The 27,244-nt window shown below is 39.0% G+C and overlaps 3 protein-coding genes across 3 annotated transcripts; all 3 read left to right on the forward strand.

Annotated features, from left to right (window-relative positions):
* The first annotated feature begins 846 nt into the window (after nucleotides 1-846).
* LOC116262201 (protein cornichon homolog 4) lies at nucleotides 847-7,423 on the forward strand. The gene is made up of 4 exons (XM_031641335.2): nucleotides 847-1,479; nucleotides 4,643-4,824; nucleotides 6,881-7,003; nucleotides 7,087-7,423. Exons 1-4 carry the CDS (start codon nucleotides 1,405-1,407, stop codon nucleotides 7,127-7,129), a joined length of 423 nt encoding a protein of 140 aa, XP_031497195.1. The 5' UTR covers nucleotides 847-1,404; the 3' UTR covers nucleotides 7,130-7,423.
* Nucleotides 7,424-8,829: 1,406 nt separating this feature from the next.
* LOC116262200 (UDP-galactose/UDP-glucose transporter 3-like) lies at nucleotides 8,830-14,133 on the forward strand. Its single transcript, XM_031641334.2, has 7 exons — nucleotides 8,830-9,044; nucleotides 9,733-9,830; nucleotides 9,945-10,075; nucleotides 11,057-11,087; nucleotides 12,820-12,923; nucleotides 13,111-13,232; nucleotides 13,511-14,133. The coding sequence occupies exons 1-7, from the start codon at nucleotides 8,941-8,943 to the stop codon at nucleotides 13,911-13,913; spliced, it is 993 nt and encodes a 330-aa protein (XP_031497194.1). The 5' UTR covers nucleotides 8,830-8,940; the 3' UTR covers nucleotides 13,914-14,133.
* An 872-nt stretch (nucleotides 14,134-15,005) lies between these two features.
* On the forward strand, nucleotides 15,006-22,865 carry LOC116263319 (AT-hook motif nuclear-localized protein 1-like). The gene is made up of 5 exons (XM_031643010.2): nucleotides 15,006-16,075; nucleotides 18,819-18,886; nucleotides 20,026-20,157; nucleotides 21,281-21,442; nucleotides 22,185-22,865. The coding sequence occupies exons 1-5, from the start codon at nucleotides 15,724-15,726 to the stop codon at nucleotides 22,482-22,484; spliced, it is 1,014 nt and encodes a 337-aa protein (XP_031498870.1). The 5' UTR covers nucleotides 15,006-15,723; the 3' UTR covers nucleotides 22,485-22,865.
* The last annotated feature ends 4,379 nt before the right edge of the window (nucleotides 22,866-27,244 follow it).

The raw sequence follows: 27,244 nt of genomic DNA on the forward strand, positions 1-27,244 counted from the left end.
CTTCCATGCCAAAAGACAGCTTCAGAACTTAAGCTATTTTTACTGGTCTACTACACCTTGTTTGGATGGAGGGAAATAAAAGGAAAGGGAAGGATTGAAAAATCAATCCTTTGTTTGGTTGCAAAGGAAGGAAAAGGAAAGGGAGGAAATTAAAATGATGCTCTAATGTAAATTCAATCCCTCCAAAATTGGAGAGATTGGAAAACAAAGGAAAAGTTTATCCCTTTTTACCATGTATGCCCTTGACATTCATGGCTCTTTCTTTCCTTTTCTCCCGCTGGTCAAGACTCGACAGGTGCCAGGTCTGTCTCTCTTTCCCTTCCCGCCACTGCTTGAAACTTGATGGTAAATCTTCCTTATTCAGACCATACCGACCATCGCCGGAGTCACTATCGCTGCCGTTGGACACTGGGTTACCGCTGCTCATTGTGTTTCATGTATACTTTTAGAATTGAATGTTAAGGGTATTATTATAAAATAATATAAATTTTATCATTTTTTTTATATTCAAACAAGTTTTATAATTACTTCTTTCCTTTTTATTTAGCTTCCTTTCTCGTTTCATTTTCCTTTCTTTTTTTTTTTCCTTTCCATCCATCAAACAAAACGTTTCTCGTTTCATTCCTTTCCATCCATCCAAACAATCCATCCAAACAAAACGTTAATGCGACCAACTATTCTTGGACTATCCACGCCCATCTAGGTTCCTAGATATTACGGTGAAACATATGCGTATAATCACAGATGCAGCAGTAAAGTATAATTTTGCGAGCTTTAGATCAAGTTATGTAAAGGACAACGGGTAACTTTTTTTATCCGAGGTAGGTCAGCTGCCATTGACACGACTATCACGCAAAATGTGGCTATGAATGATTTTTTTTTGCAAAACGTTGGTTTGAAGCAGAAACACGTGACAGGATTCAGGCCGGACGGCGTGAAAGATTGAGCGTGCTGTCCGGAGTATTTCACCAGTATCTGTAATCCTTTTTCTCCGGTTTAACCCCTTTCAACTTTCCTAAGCAAGCCTAGATTCTTTTTCCGTCTACATGGGTGGTGGATTTTTCGAACCTGCCTTCGAGGAAAAAGCTGTACAGTTCACGAGACAGCACATGATCGATCGCCGAACCTTCGCCGCATCAGACATCTTGTGAATCGCCGGCCGAAGCCCTTCTCCAGAAGAGAGCCAAAGGGAGAGCAGCGAGTTGTTGTCGTCGCCCTTTCCCATCTGCGCGACGAAGCAGGAAGAGGAGGGGAAAGGTTGGTGGTAGGGGTGAGGTCCGTGTGGTCACAGGAGGAGGCGGCGGAAGAGGAAGAAGAGGCTGCCTGTCCTGTCATCGGATAGGGAAATGGGTCAGCCTCCTTGGTGATGGCATTGCCCTGCGCCGATCGAGTTGCTGTTGACCGATGGCGAGCGAAATATTTGTCTGGCTTCTCTCTTTCTTCACCCTCATTGCTGTCCTGGCGATGGTCATCTATCAGGTTTTCTCCCTCTCTCTCGTCATTTATTTACCCATTTGCTGCTACTATTTGGTGAGCTGATATTGAGATCTTAAAAGAGGGAAGGGATTCTTCCATCTCTTTACCACAAAATTGGATTTTTGAGAGGAACATATTGCTGAAACGGTGCGGAACAACCATTCTTAAACCAACCAACAAGGTAACTTTATGGACACCTGGAATAGTATCTAGGAAGAACTTTTCCAGGGCAAGACTGGAATCAGAAGATGAAGTCCTAACTGGATGCAGTATATGTCGGCGACGATTGTATTCCTACACTTTATTGAAGAAAAAATTTCTAGCATCTCACGGGCTCAAAGATTTTGTGACCCCACCAACGTAATTACGATTCATTCTTAGTAAAACAGAAATGATTACGGTCCAAGGAAAATTATGTTTCGCAGGCGCCAAAAAGAGGGTAGAGCCTGAACCACTCGAAGGTCCTGAAGAGCTGATTGATAATAGCCACATTGAACGATAACAAAAATGATCAAGATAGTCAAGATATGAAAGATATGTCCTTTGGTAAAATACTAATTTTCGGTAAAACTACAAGTTCCAGGTAAACTTTCCCCGAAAAGATGCTTTAGAAGCATAACTTATCCTCTTTCCAAACTTTGTTTGTGCAGTCCCAATCTCCATTCCTTTCAGCAGACATGGCATGGATGCATCTCTGCATTCCGACGTTGTTAACAATGAATACTTAGCTATTTAAGATACTCGTAGCAAAGACTTTTCTCAAATGGAAGCACCAATTTCTTACATTGACTAAGCATCTTATGCCTTATATTAACAGGAAAACATAAATATTCTCTTGTATGGTGCTAAGACTCATAATATGACACTCCGTGATTCAGAGCACCAATGCTACTAGTCGCAAGGATTCTCATTATGCAAAACTGCTTATAATATTCTTGAACACTTCTATAGATAGGCGTTGATGGTATTTCAATAGAAGAAATTCTTCAAAGCACCATGTCAGAGTCACCACAGTTACAAATTTGGTGTGCGTGATAAACAGATCCTTTCAGTAACACGCAATGTAATGTTAGCTTAAATGAAGCTGTATACACATCCTGTAGCTAAACCATTTTTTCAGAAGTACATCAGTGACTATCACGTTTTTCTCACTGTAATAACTGCTTCAAACTGCATTTTAGTCCATTTTTAGTTGTTGTGATGCACTATAGCTTGAAAAATCCAAACTTCTGTTTCAACAAGAATAAGATGTCTGCATGGGAATGTCAAGGGCATAGAGGTGAAGGGTGTAGCACTGTCCTTGTTAATTAATCCCCTGTTATGAAGTATTAGGTTTTGTTTCATTTATTATGCATATAGAATCATAGATCTCTTAAGGCAAATACCACTGACAATTGCTATAAGAATTGCAGAGCTATAACTTGGCTGGTTGGTTATTGATGTCTTAATGCACCAGAAACTTGCTATATTATTGCACTGGATAGGTAATTAAACTTCTACGACGTTGGTAGACTTTTGATATGGAGAGTATATGAGGGTGAACAAAAAGATGATTTCAGCGAAAAGAATTTGTTGAGATTATGGACAAACGTAATGCTGATGTGAGAGCTTGCATCAACAACCACAAGTAGGCTATTGACATCGATTAGCTTTACATTCCAGCATTTCTGCGGTCTGTGGCTGTTGGTTCAATTAATTTACATGCATATTGGGCTATTGATTGGCTTCCATGAACTATGAAATTAATCAATGGATACCTCAAAAAGTCTTGAGCTGGAATTATTTAACGTATGGTAATAGATGTTTGTGTTGACTGACTGCTAAATGAACCTGCCAACGCAGTACTCCTGGGCATCTTGAAGTGGAATAATGCCAATTACGTACATCTTTGTGCATGTTGGAGGAGTCATAGTGTGGAGAGTGTAGTCTTCTTGCTGATACATCTCTTTTAACGTGTTCTGAAGTTTTAGTAACTACTGGAAATGATTTTCAGTTTTGGGGGTTCCAAATTTGGTCAAACAGTGTATCTTTGCATATGACAGTCAAAAGTGCTTCTGACCTTAGAATGACCAGCTTTCTACCTGAGAGCAAGGCATGCCTATCTTATGAGAAACTCAGTTGCTTTGCAGATTTAGTTAAGAACTTAAGAGAGAAATTCTGCAATGTGCTGAGAAGACTGAGGAGCATGTGCTCGAGCTTGTCATGGACTTTATATACTATATTCGGTAATTTCTGGTCAAGAATGAGATTTAGTCTGTGGTTGCAATTTATATTTAATGAGTTACCCTGTTGACGGTTCAACAAAAGGACAGGCAAAGGAGCTACTCTGCATTGAAACAGTATATCTTGCGTTTCTTGGGGACAATGAGACAAATGTTAGCTTGTGGTTACTTGATCGAAAATGCATGCACTTTCATCCAACTTTCCAACTTCTTTTTGAGGACTGGCTTTGCATAAGTCAGATATTGACTACAGTAACATATTCTTATATTTCATATGTTAGGGACCTTTATCGTACTGGCATTCAGTGTTAAACAAGCTGCATAACTTTAATGTATTAACTTTCACAACTTCGTCATCACAGAGCTGTAGTTTTGCTCTAATGACATGTAGATGATATGACATGCACAGCACAGACATGCATGAAAACAATGTGTGTGTGTGTGTGTGTGTATGTGCATGTGATGCATGAGTATACATGCAAGTTGCAACCTTTCTATCTATGACTGATGCACCAGGTCATGGTTTATGTTTCCTTCAGTAAATTAAAGTGAAAATAAATCACAATAATAACAAATTGGGTTTTGAAAATTGTAGATATATTTCTTTTCCTGATTTCTTTCGGAGAAAGGGATCATCTTCGATGCCTTCAACATCTCTTTCTCTCTCTCTCTCTCTCTCTCTCTCTCTCTCACACACACACTCACACACACACACACATATGAGAAATAAAAGAATATTTTGCTTTGCCACCTTGTGCCTAGTTAGTTGGCTCTTTCATGGCCCTCTTTCACGTTTCCTGTCACCTAGGTACTTTCTGTATTGGCGTCATGCTGCAAGGTTTATTTCCTTTAAGAAAGGTGTTAAAACTTCCACATTTCTGTGCTAATTTATGATTATGTGGATGTGCATATAAGTTGTATTATTGTCTCCCTCTTTTTTGCAGCTTATGTGTTTGGCAGATCTGGAATATGATTACATTAACCCTTATGATTCATCATCGCGGATAAACAGCGTCGTCCTTCCAGAGTTTGTGGTTCAAGGACTGTTGGGCCTATTCTTCCTTTTCACAGGGCATTGGGTTATGTTCCTTCTTTGCATGCCGTATCTGTACTATAATGTAAAATTGTAAGTCTTCTCTTAGATCTCATTCTTAACAACTTTCTGAGAATTTCTTTTTCAACATATTTTCTTGCTGTATTCTGGGGAACATTTTTATTAGAAGCTTTTTAAATAATTTTTTTTCTGATGTCATGTAAATTTTCACAAATTAATAGCAATCATCTGATGTTGAAGTTGAATGATAATGTAATAAAGAATGCTAAACCACTGTTGTTTTCTGATATGGTCATCTATTTCAAAATGCCATAAACATTTGACTCATGCATAAACAAGTGAGATTTTTGACATTTATGTGCAAGCATGTCTGTTTCTAGTTGTTGCTATTTTTGTAGATATTTGTGTCGGTTCATTGGATGATAAGTTTGGTTCATAGTTTCGACTTATACTTGCGATGAAGTATGGTAATGGCTATATCCATTTGTACATCCTGATGCTTATTACGTTCTTCAAGAACAGGTGTACAATTAGGATTTTTTTCACTTAACAACCTTGCTTGAAATAATATGGTTGTTAACAAATAGCGTAAATGATAATCATAAATATCATCAATGTTTAAAAAATCATGTTTGTATTGCCAAAATGATTAGAAACATTTTTAACAAGAAAATCTAGTTATATTTTCAAATATCACCAAAAACATTTCTTACAATCATATCTTTAGAAACGTCTTTTTTTTTAAAGAAATACGTTAAAAGTGTTAAAAACAGGTCAGCGAAAAAAAGGAGAAAATGTATTTTTGAAAAAAAGCCAAAAATGAAAAAAACGTGAAAAAAATAAAAAATTCAACTTTTTTTTGTTTAATTTTTTTTTTCATGTTTTCTTGTGTTTTTTTACAGCTTTTTTATTACCAGATTTTTATTTTTGCATGTTTCACGTTTTATTTTTAGGATTTTGGCTACCTTGCCTTTCTTGCCAAAAGATTAACTGTTTTAAAATTTGCCGAATTTTTCCCAAATTTTTTCCAAAGAAACAAATCTGACGTTTTATACCCAAGAAAAAACGTTGCCGTTTAAAACCCAAAAATGATATTTGTGGCTATGCTTACGATAATGTCATGATGTTTTTTTTCTTGCAATGATATCATTTTTGTTTTTTCCAATAGAATACTTTTAATGTACTTTTAGCATATGTTGCAAACTTGCAATTTTTTTGTTTATCTTAAAGTTTTAAAATCTTTCTTGAATCTTTATCAAAATGTTTATAAGAAAATTAATAGAAAACTTTTAATTCCATTTTTTCTGTTCTTTTTTGTATATTTTTTATTCTTTATGAACTCTCAAGAAAGACAGTTGTCAGGTAAAAATCCAAGAAAGTGCATGTTATATTGCATAACGTAACAGCAGGCAAGTGTATAGTCCATCTGGACTATGCAGACATTTGAGATGACCTGTATCCTGGCTCTCTAACTTGAGATGCTATATTGAATTAGGTTTGCTTTTAATTTGACATATTTGTGCTATAAAATGTCCTGTTATCTAAAATTGTTAAGTATCAAAATTGGTTGCAATATTCTTAGCTTAATCATATTTACCATAACTTCTTTTTTGGTGTATCATAGTTGAATTTGAGGACTAATGGTTTAGATCGTCTGCATCTTAAAGACTCTTTGACAGTGTGCTAGTGTATGACAAATCGTTTTGCATTTTTTGTTGGTGGCCTTGCATTTGCCCATAATCCACATATATGCTGTATGGTAATTGGTACTTCATCATCGGTTGCTCAATAGAGGTGCAGAAACAGATGGGGTGATAGACGCTACAGACACCCTCGGAGAGAACACTTGGCTGTCCGGTTTAGCTTGGCCTCCCAATGTTTTTGGTTTTTTAAGGAAGAACTGACATTTTCATAAAACATAGGCTAGATTCAACCGAGTGCAGGTCCTAGCTAGTTATGTTGGCTGCAAGGTTCCTTGCCGGACACGCATTTTTTGTGATGCCTTGAGAAGAAGCTAATATAAAATGAGCCAGTTTGATCACATGTATTGCTCTTTTGATGATTGTACAAGCAAATATGAACTGCTTCCTCTCTCTCTCTCACAAATGCTATGTTATTGTCTGTTCAGGTATATGCAGAAGCAGCATTTGGTAGATGTCACAGAGATATTTAATCTGTTGCATCGGGAAAAGATGCGAAGGCTCTTTAAACTTGCATATCTATGTATTCTTCTCTTCATGTGCATATTCTGGTAAATCCACTGGACCACTTGTACTCATTCATCATTTTTTATAATTGGAAAACATTTACCTAATTCCTGACACAAAAATGCAGGATGATATGGAGTGTGTTGGAAGACGATAATGTTGCAGAATAAGTTGTCTCATGGAGGTCTTTGCTCTTTTTGAAGTGATAAGCATCCGTTGAGTATGATTTAGCACGGAATTGTAGCGTATTTTTATCTTTTTCTGGTTTGGAACACTTAACGTCTCTGAATATGTTTGATAAGATGACTCAGGCTAAAAAATGGTCTGCTTGTTATTTGCTACCGTACTTTATGGAGTCTAGCGTTTGGACGTGTTTATTTTGTGTCCGTGCGAATCATTCACAGTTCTGTTCAGATTCAACGTTGGTATTTTATCAATTTATGTGATTTGATTGACTTGTCAAATTTCTGAAGTAGTTTTCTGGAATTATTGTTCAAGATCTAAGAACAAGAAAACCCATCAGGGTGCAGGTGCCTCTTCTTTTAAATCCTTCAACCTTTCAACTTACCATGGTCATTCTGAGAATCTGGAACTCTGCTGGGGTTCCTGACATGAAATTTGGTTGACAATATGTGTCTGAAGTTGATCCGTCTACCAGCTCATCTGTCAAATATCAGCTGATTTTGCTGTAGTGCGCATTCAGCAACTCCTGTGATGGCCAACACCATCTCATCCAGGCGGTCAACTTGGTTAGATGGTTAAAGCTTAAGACCTTCAGATTGAAGAAGGTGGTGCTAAAAGTTCAACATTTCTAATGTAGGTGGGGCTGTAGATGCTGCTATTGAGTCTTATCCCATTGATTTTGTTTCCAGTTGAAGCCAAATTGTTACATCAAGTCCGCAGTCCATACGAGCAAGTCCTGAATCCAAAGCTGTGCACAAAGAAAAGATGTAGATAAAATTTTGAAGACGAAATAAAATTGTGAAGAGATACGAACAACAAATAAAGTCAATAATTTCAATAACTAAGCTGCCAGTTGGTAGGTTGAGAAATTCAGGATTGAGACATTCTGGAGTGAATGTTACGGTTGCTTGTCTTGCATATATCCTTTCTTTCTCTCTGTTTCGTAACGAGCCTTCTGTCAAAAACTAATGCAGATAAAACTCACAGCGACTGCAAATTTTAAGATTATGAGGACTGTAGATTTTGCATCTCTGGGTTCCACTGATTATTGGAAAACAAACTTCAACACAAATTCAGCTGCTTTACTGTCTATTGTAGAAATGTCACTGGATTGGATTCATATATTCATATTCTAATGCTAATGAAAAAAAATCCTTATACCATATCCCAACCCAACTTTTTGGATTCATCATCAATTCAATATAAAATCGAGTTTTAAATTCACAACAAAATGCGATCCAATTCTAATTTGGATGTTGAGGGACGACTTTTAAAAAATGCATAAATGTTCCATAGGGAAAACTTCAACAAGTCAAATTGGTGTTTGTTTGTCTGATCAGATATTTATGATACAAATTTGGATGAATGTCAATCCTTAGATCTGAGATCGGTGATAATCAGATCCACTATAATCACAACCCAACCTTCCAGAGAAATGGTTAGAGGAAGAAGGAAAAATGACTGTCTCCAATAACAGCCAGCCACGTGGCGAACTCGTTCGTAAGGACGGAAGAGCTAACGGGTCCGGGAGATCAAACATGTGGGGTCCACATTTGACAGCGTGGCGGACCTTCCCCGTGTATTGACCAATAGAAGTGGAGGTTTAAGTGTTGGAGCCAATAATAAAATGCCACGTGGAAATTGAGGGCCACGATGACGCACCATCCGCCTTCCATTTAGCTCCGTCGGGGAGAAGGGAGCTCCTGGCGGTTGGTCGCGCGTGCTGCTGCCTGCTTCTCCTCGCTCTGTCGGGAGATCGACGTCTTTGTCCACGCAGCTCAGGAGAGGGGGCGCCGGAATGGAGGGGCGAGGGCCCGGACTCGGGCGGGTTCTGCTGCTGGGCTTCTGCGTCGCCGGCATCTGGTCCGCCTACATCACCCAGGGCGTCCTTCAGGAGACACTGTAATGATTCCCCTCTTCCCCAATCCTTGCCCTTTTGCTCCCATCCCTTCCTTTTCTTCCGTTGCTTAGGCCTACAGAAGTTTTCTGGCTGATCTCGCTCCTTTCCTAATCTTTGCGATCATCTTCTTGCTCGTCCATGTTATTCGGTTTCTTAGTTTCCCTAGTCCGAGAGAAAATTAGGTGTAAGCTATTGATCACGATGTTCCAGTGAGCATTTTTCTGTCGACTTGTTTCGGTGTTGTTGGTTGGAGGAGCTAACGAGAACAGCCAGATCCAATGCGAAGTCCTTGTAATTAGCTTATCCAGAAAAGGAGGCTAGTCGTGGAAATCGCGTTTTTGAGCTGTGCTTTTCAACTTACTTACGCGCGCTTTCTGGATAACATGGGATGTGGGGACATAATTTATATAGTTGTATCCCTTGTGAGTTTTGCATGTCGTGAATGTTAGCTGTTCCTTCGCTGTTTCGCCTGCTACTTTTAATTCGCTTCAGGACATTATCTCATGGAATTTGCTTTAATTTGAGATTCATATCTTACTTTTTCCGTTTCATATTATTCCTTGTAATCTGTTTGCTTTTGGTTAGTAGGTTAGCTAGTTCCTTTTTTCCCTCTTAGCTGTTGGAATATATTCCGCAGGCTTCTTCTTCCTAATAATTCCTTTTTTCCATGTTTCCTTCTCTATTCGCTAGATCAACCAAGCGTTTTGGTCCTGACGGCAAACGATTTGAGCACCTGTCATTCTTAAATTTTGCTCAAGCTGTTGTGTGTTTCATCTGGTCACTGATGAGTAAGCACGCTTAACTTCTTGATCTATGTGGTCTCACTTGCGTTGAGTTCTTCTCTTTAACAGTCAGTTTGACCTTCCACCATCTCTTATTTTGGTTTTTGGTTCTTTGAAAAGTGATTAAGCTTTGGTCCCCTCGAAGTAAGGGAGGTGCCCCATGGTGGAGTTATTGGAGTCCTAGTATCACTAACACGATTGGTCCAGCAATGGGGATTGAAGCATTGAAATACATAAGTTATCCTGCACAGGTATGCAGATGTTCCCTTGCCCTTTAGAGTCCCTGGTGATGATACCGGCATGTTGGAGAATCATTTCTCGTAATTGCTCTGTTTCATTTATGGCCACCTGATATAAGCATTGAATATAGCATATTGTACTAGTGTGTACTTGATTTCGTAGGTCTCATCAGTTTTTCATGTTTATCCATGGGAGAACTTTCCGTATAAAATCCTTGTCTCATGGTTTTTTTTAGTTTGCATGTTTGATCTTTGTGTGGTCGTTTGTTTCTTCTAACCTGTTCAGAAATAAACAAGAGCCCCACTTCCAAGTGCCTGGTCTGTAACCATCTCCTGCTTCACTGACCTTACCTAAGGAAGTCAATTGAATTAAGAATTTAATCATCTCCCTATAGACCATGCAACTATTGCTTCTTTCGGCTGACCAATCTGCCAGTGTTTTGTTAGTCAAACCCCAAGTTTCTTGTCTTTGCAATAGTAAAACATTTTTTGGTTTTCCATCTATTTACTTAATTTCATCTTACTTTGAAGATCAATCACATACATGTCCTTACTAATGGTTTATTGCAAAGATGATTTAAATTCAGAAGTCATGGTTCTAATGCATTTTGGTGAAAACCTTTTCATATTTATTACTGCTCAAACTTGCCTTCAAATTGAGTTTCTTTTTCGGTTCTTTGAACACCCATGAAAAACAAAAGTCAGTTGATTGTGTTATTATCAATGTATGGTCAGTTAATTATTACATCCTTTTCATATTAATTTAGTATGATTATAGTAAAAAACCTTTTGTTTTTTTGCTTGATTGTTGTCTATCTCTTCTTCTTCTTTTTCTTATTTCTTATTTTTACCTTTGTCTTCATTTATTGCTATTATTTGGACAAGTTTTATGATGTCAGTTGTGAAATATCAGCTGGGCATAAATTATTGTTAAATATCCAAATGCTGCAGGAACAAAAATAACATTGCTTTTCCCTTTTTCTTTTTGTTCAGGTTCTTGCAAAATCCTCAAAAATGATTCCTGGTGAGCTTCTTATATTTCTAATGTTAATGAAGATTCATAATGTTAACTTGGGTTCCAAGAGTTCTCTAAATCAGATGAATTTCATACTTGCTTCATTGCATTGGCCCATTTATTTCCACACTCCTGCTAAATGTCAGCATCGGACATGAGGACACTTTCATTTTTGTTCACAAAATAATCCAAGCTTGAAAACAAAAAAAGCATGAGAGGCTAGTGTTAAACTTCTTTGTCCAGTGACCATAATCTAAATGCGGAATGTCCAAAATTCATTTGCAATTGTGTCAGATACTGAGGTTTGAGAATAGGCAGATTCGTGCTATGCTAAGGAGGCCAGTGTCAGGGCATAACTGGTTCCTGAAGCCTAGACCTCTAAGAGTGTCTAAAAGGCATAACCAACAACTCATCTAAGGATAAACCACTTTGGATTGACTCAATCTTTGAAACATGGTTTAGTTTATGAATTTATTACTTTGTGTCTAGGAAGTCTCATGGGTTATGGTCGGGTCTTAGAACTCAGCCAACTGCTGAATGGATCTTCAATTTCTTGACCATTTAAAGAAAGGTTGCTGTTCCTCATCAGACTTGGTGAAGTTTGTTAGCATGTATCCACGCCTCAATCAGAAGTCGGTCAATTAAGAAAACTTGTCTGAGTTTGTTGTTGACCAAGTAACTCCCTGCATTTAAAATCAGTCGAGATTATTTAGATGATTACCTGACATAAGTTCGTTTCCTATGTGTACACATAGAATTTGGAACCATCGTCATGGCTCCAAAAAACAAAGTTCTTTACATATTTTACTTATTTTTTTGGGCAAAGTTAGTGAGCTATACAAATTACAATGTATGCTTGACAGTGGATGTATATGCTGCATATGGTTCTCGTTGAGCCAACTTTATGAAAATGAAGGATTGTATTTACTATTTAGGAAAAGGAGTTGGGAATCAAAGCCACACACTATTACAATTTCATGAATACTTATCTATTCTCTGGTCAACACTGAAACTTAGAATATACTTATGCAAATCAAATTTATAGACAATGGCATGTCGTTATACACAATTAGATTTGAGTAGTAGTGGGGGCTGATACACGATTCAGGATTCATGATACAACAGTTGCACCGTGTTATGTGCTATTAAGTTACTCATTAAGAGGCGTAGCTTGAGATAACTTATTTGCATTAAATATCACATGCCCATCTAGGGGCGAAACCAGGATTTTCTTCAAGGGCGGGCCAAATGGAGGCTGGGTTTTATGGGTTGGATTTGGGTAGGGCCAAACTTAACTCACAACAAAAATACATAAAAGCAAAAAAAAAAATTCAATTTTTACACTATATATATTTTTTTCATTTGATTGGGGTGGTGGGGCCATGGCCTAGGCGGGCCCCCCCTTCCCTCCGCCCCTGTGCCCATCTACCTCTATTAGATGGTTGTCTATTTTTGCCAGGAACAATCTTCATGAAGTTTTCCTATAGAACTAGCATTAAAATTGTACTTTATGAGATAACACTACGGCACATTGATCTATTATGGTTCTTCAAGTAGTTTATTTTATGGGCATTATATATTCAGTGGTTTGAGTCTAATATATAACTTCTATTTCCATGAAGTTTATATATTGCATATGTTTCAATATATTCCCATGCTTTTAGCATCATAATTTTTAAGATAATAAATATTGCGAGTGATTTTATGTGAAATTTTTTTTGTTCTCCTTGCCTGATTGCAGTGATGTTGATGGGAACTCTTGTTTATGGGATCAAATACACATTTTCTGAGTATGTTTGCACACTTCTTGTTGCGGGAGGTGTTTCTGCATTTGCGCTACTAAAGGTAATTCGTTTATCAGACCAGATGAACCTACACTAAGTAATTTCTTCCGCTGAAAGTCTAGGCCTTTACTGTCGTAGAAAAAGGCCTTACTTTTGTGTCATGCTGAAGTTTAGATCTTATGCACTTAAGATTCCTTTTGTTCTTCCACAGACATCTTACCCACTTACTGATTTTTTGTTTTCTACAGACTAGCTCGAAGACCATTAGCAAGCTTGCGCACCCTAATGCACCTCTTGGTTATGGATTGTGTTTTCTCAACCTGGCATTGGATGGGTTCACTAACGCGACTCAAGATTCGCTGACTGCAAGGTAAGGCAGTTGAAATGACAACAAAATGCTCTTGGCTATTACAAAGGGAAGTGCATCTATTTTGCAAAAAAGTGCCTGCATAATGATTTAGTAAGTTTCTTTTCTAAATGAAAAAACTGGGGGATAACACCGATTATGTATTTGCAAAAAGATCGACTAAGGAATTTGTGGTGTCTTCCAGTCATTTCTTTGTCAAGTATAAAAAAACTTGAATCTGATTCCTTGTTTGGTTCTCTATTTATAGACGCTGATGCTATTGACTGTGTGACATTTAAAAGGTACCCAAAGACGACTGCGTGGGATATCATGCTTGGCATGAACCTGTGGGGCATTATATACAACGGCCTTTACATGTTCGGTTGGTCTCATGGAATTGGTTACGAGGCAATTCAGTTCTGCAAGGAGCACCCGGAAGCAGCATGGGACATCTTCCTGTTCTGTATGTGTGGCGCTGTTGGACAGAACTTTATCTTCATGACCATCAGTAGGTTCGGATCCCTAACCAACACCACCATTACAACAACCCGCAAGTTCGTAAGTATAGTTGTATCCTCATTGTTGAGTGGTAATCCCTTGTCTGCAAAGCAATGGGGTTGCGTGTTCATGGTGTTTGGTGGCTTGGCTTACCAAATTTATCTCAAGTGGAACAAGCAGCAGAAGAAGAAGAAGAAGTCAAAGTGATGAGGTTTCAATTGCCGCTCCGCGTTTCTTCAACATGGGGAAACTGTAATTTACAGGTTAATTTTGTCAGATATTTTTAAGATTATGACACAGGCATTATTACCCCGAAGGGGGGGTTTTGTTTAAAGAATACCTGTCAGTCGTTCCATTGTAACAAACAAAGCAACTTTTAAAGCAGGACTACAAGCGAGAAGGATGAGAACGTGATTTGGCTTCTGTATGGATAGGTTGTAACCCACATTCAGACTTTTTAAATCTAGTTGCCTCCATTCATATCCCTTTATGCTAAAAGCCAATGGCGTACTTAATTCCAACTTATCTCTCTTGCGTAGAGAGTCTGAGCTTTCATAGAAGTGTGCCGTATTAAATAAGTAAAAGCAATAAAATGATGGATGCCAATACCTGCTTTTTTGACCAGGTTCTTAGCGCGTGTATGTATGAAACCTTGACTTTTTGAACGCATGCGTAAATAGGTAAATATAAAATATAGAGAGGTCCTCTTGGTACATGATTGGTTCTCTCAGAGCAGAACGATAACTTCCTTCCCAGCTGAAGCCGAGTGCTGGGCCGTGTCTTCAGCTTGGGCGATCGAATCCTGGAGATGCTAACTTCTTTCTGCCGGCGACCCACCTGACGAATCATCCAATCTAGGGATGGATGAGAGTGACGAAATTGGGGACGCCAACGCTTCCATTTGATGAGGGACCCGGTGAATAATCGATACTCGTTGTTGGTTCAAATCATGCATTATTTTCAAAAACTTGTTTAAAAACAAAGAACTGATTCCCGCTGTCTGATCTTAATTTTCGAATGTCTGCCAGAGTGCCAAGTTAGCAGCATATAGGCATCCTGAATTGATAAAGTGATTCGCGGGAAGTACTTCGGTTCCTACAACCCTACCCACAACCAATGGCCATCATGTGGTTACCACCCACACCCGCAGAGGAGCGAGCAAGAGAGAGAGAGAGAAAATGACCGAAACATCCACGTCCTTCTTTACGATCAATCTTTGCAGAATCCCAAAACCATGGGAAGTAGGTCTACCGTACGTTTCTGTCAGCGTGTAGGCGGATGGGGAGGCGGGGGGTATTTCCGACTTTTTCCTTCAGCATCACTTGCAGAGTCGCGGATATAGATACAGAGACTCAGGCTGAAATCTCCGGAAGGTAGAAGAGGAAGCAAATGAAACCAGAAAGGGGAATAAAAAGAAAAGCGAAAAGGAAAGGCCGAGTAGGAGGAGGGCTTCAACGTTCGCCTGTCACCTTTAGCCGGAAAAAAAAAAAAAAAAAAAAAAAAGGAAAGGAGGCCAAAGAGAGAACACTATTATTTTTATTTTTGCCGATCTCTTTCCCTCGTCTCCTTTTCCCTTTTTAAATGCCATTTAATCTCTGCTATTTTTTTATTTAATTTGGATGTCGGGCATGGTTTTTTTTTTGTAATTTAATTTTCGCAAACGTATCTTTGGGGATTGGCATTCCCCATGGGTTAAAATAACACACAAAATTTCCCCCACATTTTGACGCCCCACCACCCCTCAGGCTTCGCTCCTTCGGGCGGTATCCAGGCGTTTGAAATCCGGTCACACCCACCATTTTCCGGTGGCCGTACTCCAGCTCTCGCTTCAGGGAGCTGCCGACTGCCGTCCCGTTTGTTGTGACCGGGGACGCTTTCTGCAGCCATTCGGGGATGGCGTTCGTCTAGAAGTGTTTCAGACCGAGGAGTTGTGCGCGCTTTTCAGTGATCTGCGGCTGTCCTTTCTTCATTTTTGTCTTTCTTCCTTTTGTGACTCTGCTGGGGAGAGTTTCTATGCATGGAAGGGAGAGAAGGGGCGAGTTCCGGTGCACCGGATCCGGCAGCGAGCTATGGGACTGCCGCGGTGGCGACTGGGGGCGGAGGCGTCTATAATGCGGTGGCGGCGGCAGCGGCGGCCAGGAGCGAGAGTCCTCCCGTCGTCGACGGAGGAGGAGGGGTTCCGAGTGGGATGATGAGCTTCGCCACGAGCTTCGGTAAGAAGCGTGGTAGGCCCCGGAGGTACGATCGGGACGATGGCATGGCCCTGGCGTTGACTCCAATCTCGGCGTCGTCGCCCGGACCCTTCTCCTCGAAACGGAGTAGAGGGCGGCCACCTGGCTCAGGCAACAAACAGCGCCTAGCAGCTCTAGGTAACACCAGACCTCCCACCCGTGAAGAACCCATGCTTGCTTTCTCCCTTTCTTCCCCTATTTCGGGGGGGTTTCTCTGCAAAACCCTAGTTTTTTGGGATCTGAGGTGGCTTCTTTTTATTTTTGCTCCGGTAGAATTCTAGGGTAGGCTCGAAAATGTTGCTTGTTTTGACTTTAATTTTCTGGGTCAATGGGTGAAAAGATGGGGAGCAGGGTGTCTGTTGGTGGGTCATCCAGATCTTGAGGATCACAGTCTCGTAGAGCGAGGACCTCTCTCTCTCTCTCTCTCTCTCTCTGTTGTTTTCTCTTCCTTTTGGGCCAATAACTTCTCGACGGTAGAGCACATACTCCGTTAGGTCCACCTGTATTCTCCCCACTCCTTTAGGGGGCATGTCGGTCAAACTCACTGACGTGCTTGTGGTGTGCTTCCATCCCTTGTTTGGATTCTTGGGCCCATTCTCATGTAAGCAGATGCACTGTGCACATAACTCACCGAGGGCGACAGATTTTTGTGGGCTGCCTAAGTGCTTCAAGGAACTGGTAGTCTGGTTCCATTTCTGAAGCGCTCAGGGATTTGCAGATGGATTCAGAGATGCGTCCTTTTGCGGCAGGAGACCTCTTTGCCCATTTCACTTTTGTCGCCTGGATCAGTGCCCACTTGGTAACTTTTGGTGCTCTCCGCTGAGAACTGTTAGTGATGACAGTGACGCTACGGAGAAAACAAGGGACCATCTTCCGTTTGTCATTAATTGGAAGTGGTGGATGTTGACCCCCTCCTTCCTTCTTCCACAAAAGTAACCAGTATTTGACATTTGGTTGTAGGCTTAGCCGTTAAGACGTCTTAACCACCCTCTTAATACAACAAAAACCTCTGCCCACTTGCCTTTCTAGACATGATTAGGGTACTTCTAATAGGTGATTATTGCAGTGAAAAGGTTCTGTGCACGACGCCTGCAATTGTATTTCATTCTCGGTCATTTTGCCTTTTGAATCCGTTAGAGAGAGTTTAGTGGCTTCTGTATCTTGAATGGTGGCTGGCGTGACAGCGTGAGCTTTTGGCAACAAAAATGATGTATATTTATTGAAAACTGTAACGATATCGCAGCTGCACCCTTAACGATGCTTACACACTGTGGACGGTTATAATACTTCAACCTGGGTAATGGCTAAGGAAAGATTTGGCTTGCGGTTTCATCTCTGCTTGAGATTTGCCTGAGAGCAGGAAAATATCTAGCTCATTTTGCTGGTCACGCTGTTCATGGTACCAAACTTTTTTTTTTCCTTTTTTGAAAGAGATATTGAACAAACTACATGCTAGCTTATTCTTAAGTACTAGCAGTCTAGCACCCACTTCACTTTAAGGTGAGAAGACCAGTTTCACCGGAAGATATATTTCCATGATAAAAGGATTATTGGCATGAAATGTTGCTGAAGCCCTAAAGGGAAACTCCCGGCCTTTCGGGAAACAAGAGAAGTCCGATGCCAAAGAGAAAGCAACCGGCTGATTTTAATTTTTATTTACGTGAAAGTAAAAATGCCATAAGGTAATTGGCCTGTGGCAAAAGAACATGGATACCTAAATGAACTATTTTGAAATGCAGTCTATCTTGGTAATATTTATTTAAAAACAAATAATCTGTTGATCTGAGCATTATTCTAACTCTGCAGATTTCTAAATAAAGGCTGTCACTGTTCCGTTTGGAAATTTCCATTTGATATTTGTCCGCTTCTTGATGCCTTGGGTTTTTGTCTTTTTATCGGTCTGCTCTTGTACAACCGTTTACCCAAACTATATTTATTCTCGACGATGATGAAGTCGGATAGCTGGGGAAGAAAAGGGGTTTCTGGAAATTAATTATAATATGTACTTTTTCACAACACGGCGAGGGTATTTGTCATTAGTCATTTTTTAATTAATTTCTAATTCTAGTGAAAATAATTTCCACTTTTCTTGTTGATGCATGTATCTAATCTATGCCAGCCAAAAAACATGTGCTACCTGCAGGCTAGCTTGGGCTTCTCATAGAACGCACGTCATTGTTGATTTCTGAAGCTTGATACAGGCTTGTGCTTGTTGTTCATTTCCTTAAAAGTTAAAACTATTTAGGCATTGGAAGCTTTAAGGTGGCTGTTCCCGTTCAAGCTTTTTGGGGGAAGTTTGTAGTTGTTTCAGTGACAGTGTTCTGAATGAAATCTTTTACGCTTGTGGATCAATTTTATAGTTGCAGAGTAGCAAGTCTGTCTTTCTGTAAGGCTGCTAGGCGTGTTTAGTTACATATCCACTTTTTTGTTTGCTTCACATTAGTGAGGCTTAGGAAGTGTATAATATGCGTGGTATTTGCTTAAATAGGTGACAGGCTTATGGTTAAATGTACTGTATTTTCAGGCTTTCAGCATGGTCTAATAACCTAATGAACAATTAATCATCTGCTTTATGCAGCCAAATGGGCCTGCGGTGTGGAGTTTTATTTGTTCAATGTTGGATGTACATACTTCACTCCATTTGTTCCCAAGTGAAATGAAGTTTGTTAAGTATTGACCGTTCAACAAAGTTGACATTTGTGGGTTTAGGATTGAATTTAGGAGCTTGAACTATTAATATTGTCTTCTGGTACCATACTTCCGACATGTATGTCCTTTAGTAAGCCACAACATTGTTTACATGTACTTGCCATTACCATGATTTTATTTTGCTTTTTTGTATGCTGGTCCTTTGCTTGATTAGAGTTTTCATTTTTAATAGGAGAATGGATTGCAAGTTCAGCTGGAGGCGGCTTCACTCCCCATGTGATCACTATTGCTGCAGGAGAGGTAACTGATCGTACCACTGGTGCTTCTTTTCCTTTTCTTCCTTCCTTTTTTCTTTAATGGTTTTCTTTTTCCACTCTCAAATTGTGTAATTGTGCTATTTTTTTCCTCTTTTATTTATTTCTCAAAGAACTTCATTCTTATTTGAGTGCTTCAATAGCACAGTGAGCCTTTCCTTTGGTTTGCTATGATTTTTTCTATCATATGTACGGTTGCTTAGTACAAAATTAACATTCTTTATTCTGAACATAGTACCAATGTTATGTTATATGATAGGTGATTCAGTTAACTATTATGTGTACTGTCCTTTTGTTCACTATTTATTTTTATGGAATGCCTTGAGATCAGTTGTAATGCAGGATGAAGAAACATTAACCTGTCAATTGTTTAAAGAAGAATTTAGTTGTTTATACACACTTCATTAGGTCACACAGACCAGATTATGCTTGGCAACTTGAAAAGTTGGTCTTTCTAACTTGTTCAATTGTCCTTGAAATTTGAAATTCTATTTATTTGATCTAACTGAAAGGAAAATGATGCGACATTATGCCACAGTCAAATGCCCTAATTTCACTGAGACATTAACCTGGGTTTGAGAGGCTTTAAGCAATGGTAAGGAAACCCATGGCCCTCACAAGGGAAACCAGAAAGAGGATTTTGGGGTTAGGGTAAAATGGAAAGCTGAATATGGAACTTTTTATATTTAAATTATTGTAATGACCCATACCAAGAAAGTTAGAAAAAAGAGTTTTGGGGTTATGGGGTTAGGGTAAAATGGAAAGCTGAATATGGAACTTTTTTATATTTAAATTATTGTAATGACCCATACCAAGAAAGTTAGAAAAAAGAGTTTTGGGGTTATAGGGAAAAAGGGAGGTCGAACATGGAACTTCTCCTATTTAGCTGAATTTGTCTTGGATTATCTTATCCAATTATTGGGTTTCCTTGGCCTATTTTAATTTTGTTGGCTTTTCAATTGCTGTTGGCTCTTTTTTGGATCGTCATGTCCTATAGTTTATATTGATTTTGCTAGAGAACTTCCATGAATTATCAAGGAGCTGTCTATTCAGGTTTTGACTTGTGTTGCATGTCTAGGTTCATGAAATTCCTACTTGACCGTATTTTTCTTTTTCCCATAATAGGACATAACAATGAAAATCATGTCCTTTTCACAAAAGGGGCCCCGAGCCATATGTGTTCTTTCTGCAAATGGTGCCATTTCTAATGTCACTCTTCGACAACCAGATTCCTCTGGCGGCACTTTAACTTATGAGGTATGCTCACTCCAGTTCACAAACAGTGCCTAATTTATAAGTTGATTCTGGATCTTCCTGAAAGATGGTGCATTATCTTCTAAAACTTTGATGCTGCATTTCTGAAGATTATTTCATGGTCTTAATAGACTTTTGGCTTCATGTTTCGACTTGAAAAGTTTAAACTGGGTAAAGGACCAAAGGTATGGATCGGAGATAAATAATAAATCTTGTTCACTTGTGAATGTGAAATTACTCCTTAATAAAAGTCTACTACTTATGATTTTGTAAAGCCGTGCAAGTAATCAAAATGTTGGAAATCAGTTTAGCTGTCACCTTGTTCTTTTTTGGCAGTTGGTAGTGTTTTCTTTATTTGTTATCTATTTATTCATTTTTAGTGGTATTACCTGTTAAGCTACACAAGTATCAACAGGGACATGCTCTCATGTGCTATCGACGGTGCGAAGGGTGGGAGTTATGTGGGAAAAAGTAGGTTGCCCTTTCTTATATATAATAATTCTTACACCAGCATGGTGTGGATTTATGTAGATAGATTTAACCAATTGAACGGGCCAATCTTGCTTTTGTCTTTAGTCGAACCAGAGGTCGTAATTTCATATTCTGAATTAAACACATAATGGCTGCCACTATAATGGCTATGTTATGTTTTTATATTCTAAAAGTAGATATAATCCTCACAAATCTAGTTAGACATATCTCATTGTTATGAAGGGTAGTCAGTTTAACAAACGTTGAATTAAACAGGTAGGCAGGTTGCTTACAACACTGTCTACTCACTAGGAAGTTGTATGGTTGTACCTTCATTTGTTTATGTTGTTGGGGCTTTTACCATTCTCTTATGTTTGAAACTTCATGCATTAAGTTTTAATCTGTTTCACGAGTCCTTGAGTGATAAATTTTGACAGCGAAATGTTTTACCAACAGTTAGAGCTTCAATGCCGAGCTTGAAATATATGCAGGCATGTGCAGTGTCATAAAGCTAGAGAAAAAATACGAGCTATTCATGTTTCTTGTATGTGATGTGTCTTCATTGTTTTCATGGAGTTGCTGGTTCTTTATGGGTTTTGTTTTTTCCCTTCACAGAAACACAGAAAACAGGACCTTTTTTTTTTTTTTTTTGCAGGGGCGCTTTGAAATACTTTCCCTGTCTGGATCATTTATGCTGACAGAAACTGGTGGACATAGGAGTAGAACTGGAGGTCTGAGTGTTTCTTTGGCAAGTCCAGATGGACGTGTTGTAGGAGGGGGTGTTGCTGGTTTACTGATGGCTGCTAGTCCTGTTCAGGTACTTGCCGTATTTATTGCAAAAATATACTTCTGATATGTAAAACTTTAAACTGGACAAGATGATATCATGGTTTATATTCTTAAAACCAGATCGAGTAGGAGTTGAAATTCAGTGGGTTCTGCCTATTCCCAGCACTCATTATTATAGGGTGTGGGACTTGATGCATCCATAAAGTGACATGAAATTTTTATATCATATCTATGTACCATTAGCTGTATTTTGGTTGGCACAAGCCATACGGGGTTAGAATGACCATAGGGAGGCAGACTAGTGAAGCATACTACAAAGAGATACTTGGGCCAGGCTAGCTTAGCATGGTAACCTTTCCTTTTCCATGGGCATGCTACAGGCAGTTCATAACCTAATTCCCAAGGCTTTTCTGCGCTGATTTTTTAGTATTAGCATGTTTATACTTCCACGAACCTGGTAAGCATGTTGACCTTTTGATATAGCAGAGGTTGGACCAGGACTTGCTAGCAATCTGGCTCTTGTTTGATGGAATTTACTTCTTATTCCTAATTCTTGACCTGTTGTTAATCTGTTGAACTTTTTTAGGGACCTTCAAGATCTGAACAAACTAGTAGTTTGATTTTATGTAATTGTGCACATATTTAATTTGATTTTATGAACTTACTTAGTTTGGCCAGACGTTGCATCAACAAAATTTTCAATCTCTTTTCACAGCAGAACAAATTACTTGGCAAATTATTGACCCTTTTAATATTGGTGAATTTGGCAGATTGTGGTAGGAAGTTTTATGCCAAACCATCAGGAGCCGCAGATTAAGAAGTCAAAATTTGATGCACCAGATGCTCTGCCACAGATGTTCAGTTCAACTGCGGCAACAGCTGCAATTCCTATTTCGTGTTCAGGGATGGACGGGAGTTATGAGGAGAAGAACCAACCAGTTTCTTCCAATCATCAGCATAAACCTGTGGCTTCTTACCAAAATGATGGATGGACTCCCACGAACCCAGTACCTGAATCAAGAGATTCAATTAATGACTCATTACCAAAGGATAGCCAGTTAAGCCATTAATCAGTCTGGGGGGTTTGGACTAAATACGATTCCTTTAAAGATGAATATGGCTGGTTTATAGCAGTTGTAAAACTCTTGTGCTGTGGCATCTGGGTGATGAATGATGTCATTTGGCTCTCAGGAATTTGTGAGGTTTGACTGTTTCAAAGTGAATGCAGGATTGATGCCATGGCTTTTCAGGTATTTGTCTCACTGGACTAATTAGGATATCTTAGGATCATAGTCATAATGTATCTCTCGCTGACATCAGACATATAACTTACGACTAGTCTGGTACGTGTTGTATTCATACTGAGTATCTGTTTTTCGTTTGTTGTGGCTTGATTTTGTTGTAAACTCCAATTTCGCATGGTAAGGATCATCTTTCATGTGCCTTGGTCATGTATTGAGCTTTGGTGAGCAGCTGGTGTTTTAGGCAATTCTTTTATGCTTGGTGCCTATTTTCATGTTTGTGCTCTAATCAAGTTCCTTTTCAAGCAATGCTAAGTTGTGCAAGTAATTGTAACTGCACTGTTTTCTTCTTTGATAGCTGAAGAGATTGTCCAAAAATGGTCACTCAACTTTATGCATATCTTTCTCCTCTCACCCAATGATGTTGAGAGACTTTTGCTGGATATATCTACTGTCATCTTTAAACATTCATTAATGTGTTTCATTGTGGCCTATGCGGGTGTATCTCTTGAATTTGCTTTGGCAGAGAGGAACTTTGATCTCTATCAGTGCCCTTTTGATGCAGCATCAAACCATCCATATAGGTTCCATCATGTTACCAAATGAGGTGTTTGCAAATGGGAGAAAGAAGCTACAGATGGAACATGTTAGTTTTTTTGTGTATATGTGTGTGTGTGTGTGTGAGAGAGAGAGAGAGAGACCACACCAAACTCTATAATTTGCTATTGAATTGCATACAGAAGTTCAACTGCAGTATTTTCCCATTTCTGTGGGAAGTGTCTCAGTGACAAACTCCAAACTTTCAGGCATGGCATTTGAAATTATGTAGATGGCTGCTTCCAGAGTTAGAGGGTGTACATGATAATTAAGACAGGTCTTTGCTCGTAAGTATTCAGAATCTGGAAAATTTCCTGTAATGGGCAGTCAGGCAATCTTTTCTTCCTTTGTTTGTGAACTTTGCGCATAAATTCTTCGACTGTTCTATTGAATTCTTCAATTCCTTTCTCCTCTTCACTGCACCTATATTCCACAAATTGGTTTTGTGAGCATTCTGTCACCTTCTTTTGTATGTTCATTGTCACGCAATCTTCCTTGTCGCCAACCTTCTTCTGTAGCTTCCCTTGTCTTTGCATTCGACTCCCATAATTCTGCTTGGTTGCCTCCAGTTTCTACCTCTCCACATCCATGTTTTCCTGCATGATCGGATAATCCGGTATGTGACTGTCAGCCTCAGCATACTTTGACCATTTGAATGTATGTAAACAAAACACAAGCGACAATGGAGATGCTTATGCAAAATCTGAGGCGTGGACTGTGCGCAAAGATGGGTTTTTTTGGAGAACAGTGATGATCATGGTTTGCTTGGAAAATAGAAATGGGAAGACCCAGAATGCCGAGAATTGTGAGCAGACGAAGCGGAGAGGACTCTGATCCTTTCATTTTCTACTCTCTGCAACTTGAGCGAGAGGAATGGAGTATTGGAATGATGGCAGGGTTACCTTCCGGCCTCCTAAGTTTACATTATTTTGTACCACTGTCTCTTTCATTTCCTATTAATAGTGCTCATGGCATTGCAACTTCGAGCAATGTTGACGCGCGCTGAAGGCGTGCTAGATAGATATTGGAGAGAAAGTTCAAGGCTATGCACTCCGTTAGTTTATGCTCGCTTCTTGGAAACTTCTAATATGTATGAGACGAAGCTCCACTAATGGTGATGTTCCCAATGATTTCTGGTATGCATGCTGAAGCCTTTTGGAAATTGACAAGGTCTCGGATAGATTGTCCGCCGAAGCCCCTCTACCTTTTCTCCTGTTTTCGGGGTTTAGGACTGCTTCAAAATTTAGGTAAAGAGTGAGATGCTTGTCAACTAGAGTGCTATTGTTTGTAATTCAAAAATAATGCTCATAGAAATTTGACAACCAAACTTGTAGAGTGCTATTGTTTGTAATCCGAAAATAATGCTCATAGAAATTTGACAACCAAACTTTCATGGCATATCAATCCAACCAACTAGGGTATGCTCCTTGCCTCTTGGGGCATTATGCTGGTAGGAAGTCACGTGGGTGATTATGATGGCCTTCATGTAAATAATTCTAATCATGTGCGCCTTATGGACAGGAAACAAAGTGGGAAATTAAACATTTTTTTTCTACGAAAAAAGCCATCGTTTGTTTTGACGGTAAAAGAGATATCATTGTCCTAAGGTATTAAATTGCAAGGCTTCGCAGTGGTGCCATCACCTGGCAATAAGTTTTATTTGAGTTCATTTAAGGTAGATTCTCTTTCATTATGTGTACTAAATCAATTTTTTTCAATAGTTCATAAAGTATCATTTATATATAATTCTTTTTAAAAAAGGAGAATTATAAGTTGAACTTTGTTTTCCAAAACTAACTTTTGACATAATGAACCATCTATCAGGTTGATTATACCAATTGTAAATCAATTCAAATAATCTTTATACACATTGATTTGCAATTGGTATAATCAACCTGATAGATAGTTCATTATGTCAACCTGATGGATAGAAAAGTGTATCGTGCTAGAGAAAAAATTAATATGGTAGGCATACAAAGTGAAAATCACCATCCACTTTCATTATTTATATAAATTAATCTTTGTCAACATAAAGTTTGTAATACCCCAAAAGTTTAGTTTTATATTAAACATTGTAATAAATCTTTAAAGACTTACAAATGGAACAGCTAAAATGAGTGAATGATATTAAAGCACGGTCCAACACTCAAACTTGAGTTTCTACATACATAAATATTTTGTACCTTAAGGGAAGTAGATTGTAACACTCCAGCTAAAATGAATGATATTAAACTACGGTTCAACACTCAAACTTGAGTTTCTACATACACAAACATGTATACCTTAAGGAAAGTGAATTGTAACACTCCAAGAAGTTTAGTCTCGTGCTAAAGATTGAAAAAACCGTTATGAAGTTTCAATTTTATTTCACTGTTTGTCATTAAATATGATATAAAGAATGTGATAAGAATGACATTATGTGAGAAGGTCCTACTGTTAATATTTTGTTATGATAATTACGTGCATGCCAATTCGTGAAGTCTATACTTTTGCCCACAGAATTGGCCGGAATCGGTTTGAATCAGCCCCTTTTCAATTCGTTGCAGATTTATTTAAAATTTTCACCTTATTTTTGAATTTACATTTTTTCCAATTTTTTGTTGTTTTTACTCGATTTTTGAATTAAGAACATTTTTCCAATTAATCCGCTTCACAAGCTATTCCTATTTCAATCTGATCCACCGGCTCTCAAATTATTAGGCTTTTCGATTCAATTAAAAGACCAATTATAATATTACTTTTATCATGTTAACAATTATTACTCTACGGTACTCGTTAAAATGAACACAGTCTTTAACGAAGAAAAAAGTACGCATGGACGTGAAGAAAGACTTCGAAATGAAAAAATAAATAAATAGAGGAAACGAACATATTGTTCTCGGTTTGTACGTACCGCTGCCCCATTTGCCTGAAGGAAATTGGTGGCAACGTGGGATTTAACTTAATCGTTCATTAACTTGTTTCTGCTTGTTCTCATAGCCGATATCGATTTCCTCGGAATTCAATATTTCATGACGCCAGTTCTTGTTACTGTACTGCAACGCAACACAAATTTCTCCATTTTTCTCAGGTTAAAGGAGAAGAAGCGTAACGGAAAATTGTTGTTTCTTGGTTGGAAGAAAGTTGAAAATTTCTCGACGGCATCATCCTCAAACCCATTTAGAACTAACAGAATTCTGGTATATTTGAAGCGCCATTCTTTCTCATGAATTCAAATAATCTAGATGTTGGTTTCAGTTCGGGTGAGCGATCAAATGGACATAAATTTCTTGAGTGGCAAATGGAAAGAGGTTCTTTTACATGGTTGGTTGACTAAAACACTCTCATCAGTCATCTCTGTTGAAAGTCGGAAAAGCTAGAAGACGCATTCGACTTAACATCGCTCCTCCCTCTCCCTTTCTCTCTTGATCTTCGCTATGAAGTCTTCAATCTTCTTATTGAATTCATCATCAGATTCTTCTTCTTCGTCCTCTTCTTCTTCCTCTTCTAATGCTACTGCTGCATCTTCCACTGGCGCAACTTCACAGTCCATTGAGCTGGATCTGCAACTATAGGCATTTTGTGTAGGGATCGTTAAGTCAGAGTTGGTGCCCACGATCAAAAGGAGAAAGACGATCATGTTGCACATGCAGAACATCAAGAGAGGACTGGAGGCAGCAAGTCCAATCATCTCAAATGCAGACCGGAGAGCGCTCTTTAGCGGTGCCACCTGAAGCAGGCAGCCTAAGACGGAAACAGTAGCAACCACCGAAGGAACCACCATTCTGGGGATGCTCGGAACCTCTTTCGTCGTTCCCTTCCGGTGGATGGATGGAGGTGCCATCTTTACTTGGGTGTATGTCGTTTCACACGCCATGCCCATTCGCTGGATCCTCTCTTCGTCCCCGAGTTTGCTTCGGCCAGATTCTGGGATGCGTGGACTTGGGGATTGGGATTCCCCAATTTAAAGCTCCCTCCTCCCCCAATAAGGGGAGATCAGTGAGAGTGTTGTG

Source organism: Nymphaea colorata, chromosome 10 (genome assembly GCF_008831285.2).
Source record: "Nymphaea colorata isolate Beijing-Zhang1983 chromosome 10, ASM883128v2, whole genome shotgun sequence".
NCBI classification, from domain to species: Eukaryota; Viridiplantae; Streptophyta; class Magnoliopsida; order Nymphaeales; family Nymphaeaceae; genus Nymphaea; species Nymphaea colorata.

Coding starts and splice junctions, on each gene's coding strand:
- LOC116263319 (XM_031643010.2), top strand. CDS start 15,724: ATGGAAGGGAGAGAAGGGGCGAGTTCCGGTGCACCGGATCCGGCAGCG. Junction 18,887..20,025: donor TCACTATTGCTGCAGGAGAG/GTAACTGATCGT, acceptor TTCCCATAATAG/GACATAACAATGAAAATCAT. Junction 21,443..22,184: donor TGGCTGCTAGTCCTGTTCAG/GTACTTGCCGTA, acceptor TGAATTTGGCAG/ATTGTGGTAGGAAGTTTTAT.
- LOC116262200 (XM_031641334.2), top strand. CDS start 8,941: ATGGAGGGGCGAGGGCCCGGACTCGGGCGGGTTCTGCTGCTGGGCTTC. Junction 9,831..9,944: donor TTTCATCTGGTCACTGATGA/GTAAGCACGCTT, acceptor TTCTTTGAAAAG/TGATTAAGCTTTGGTCCCCT. Junction 11,088..12,819: donor ATCCTCAAAAATGATTCCTG/GTGAGCTTCTTA, acceptor GCCTGATTGCAG/TGATGTTGATGGGAACTCTT.
- LOC116262201 (XM_031641335.2), top strand. CDS start 1,405: ATGGCGAGCGAAATATTTGTCTGGCTTCTCTCTTTCTTCACCCTCATT. Junction 1,480..4,642: donor TGGCGATGGTCATCTATCAG/GTTTTCTCCCTC, acceptor TCTTTTTTGCAG/CTTATGTGTTTGGCAGATCT. Junction 4,825..6,880: donor CTGTACTATAATGTAAAATT/GTAAGTCTTCTC, acceptor TTGTCTGTTCAG/GTATATGCAGAAGCAGCATT.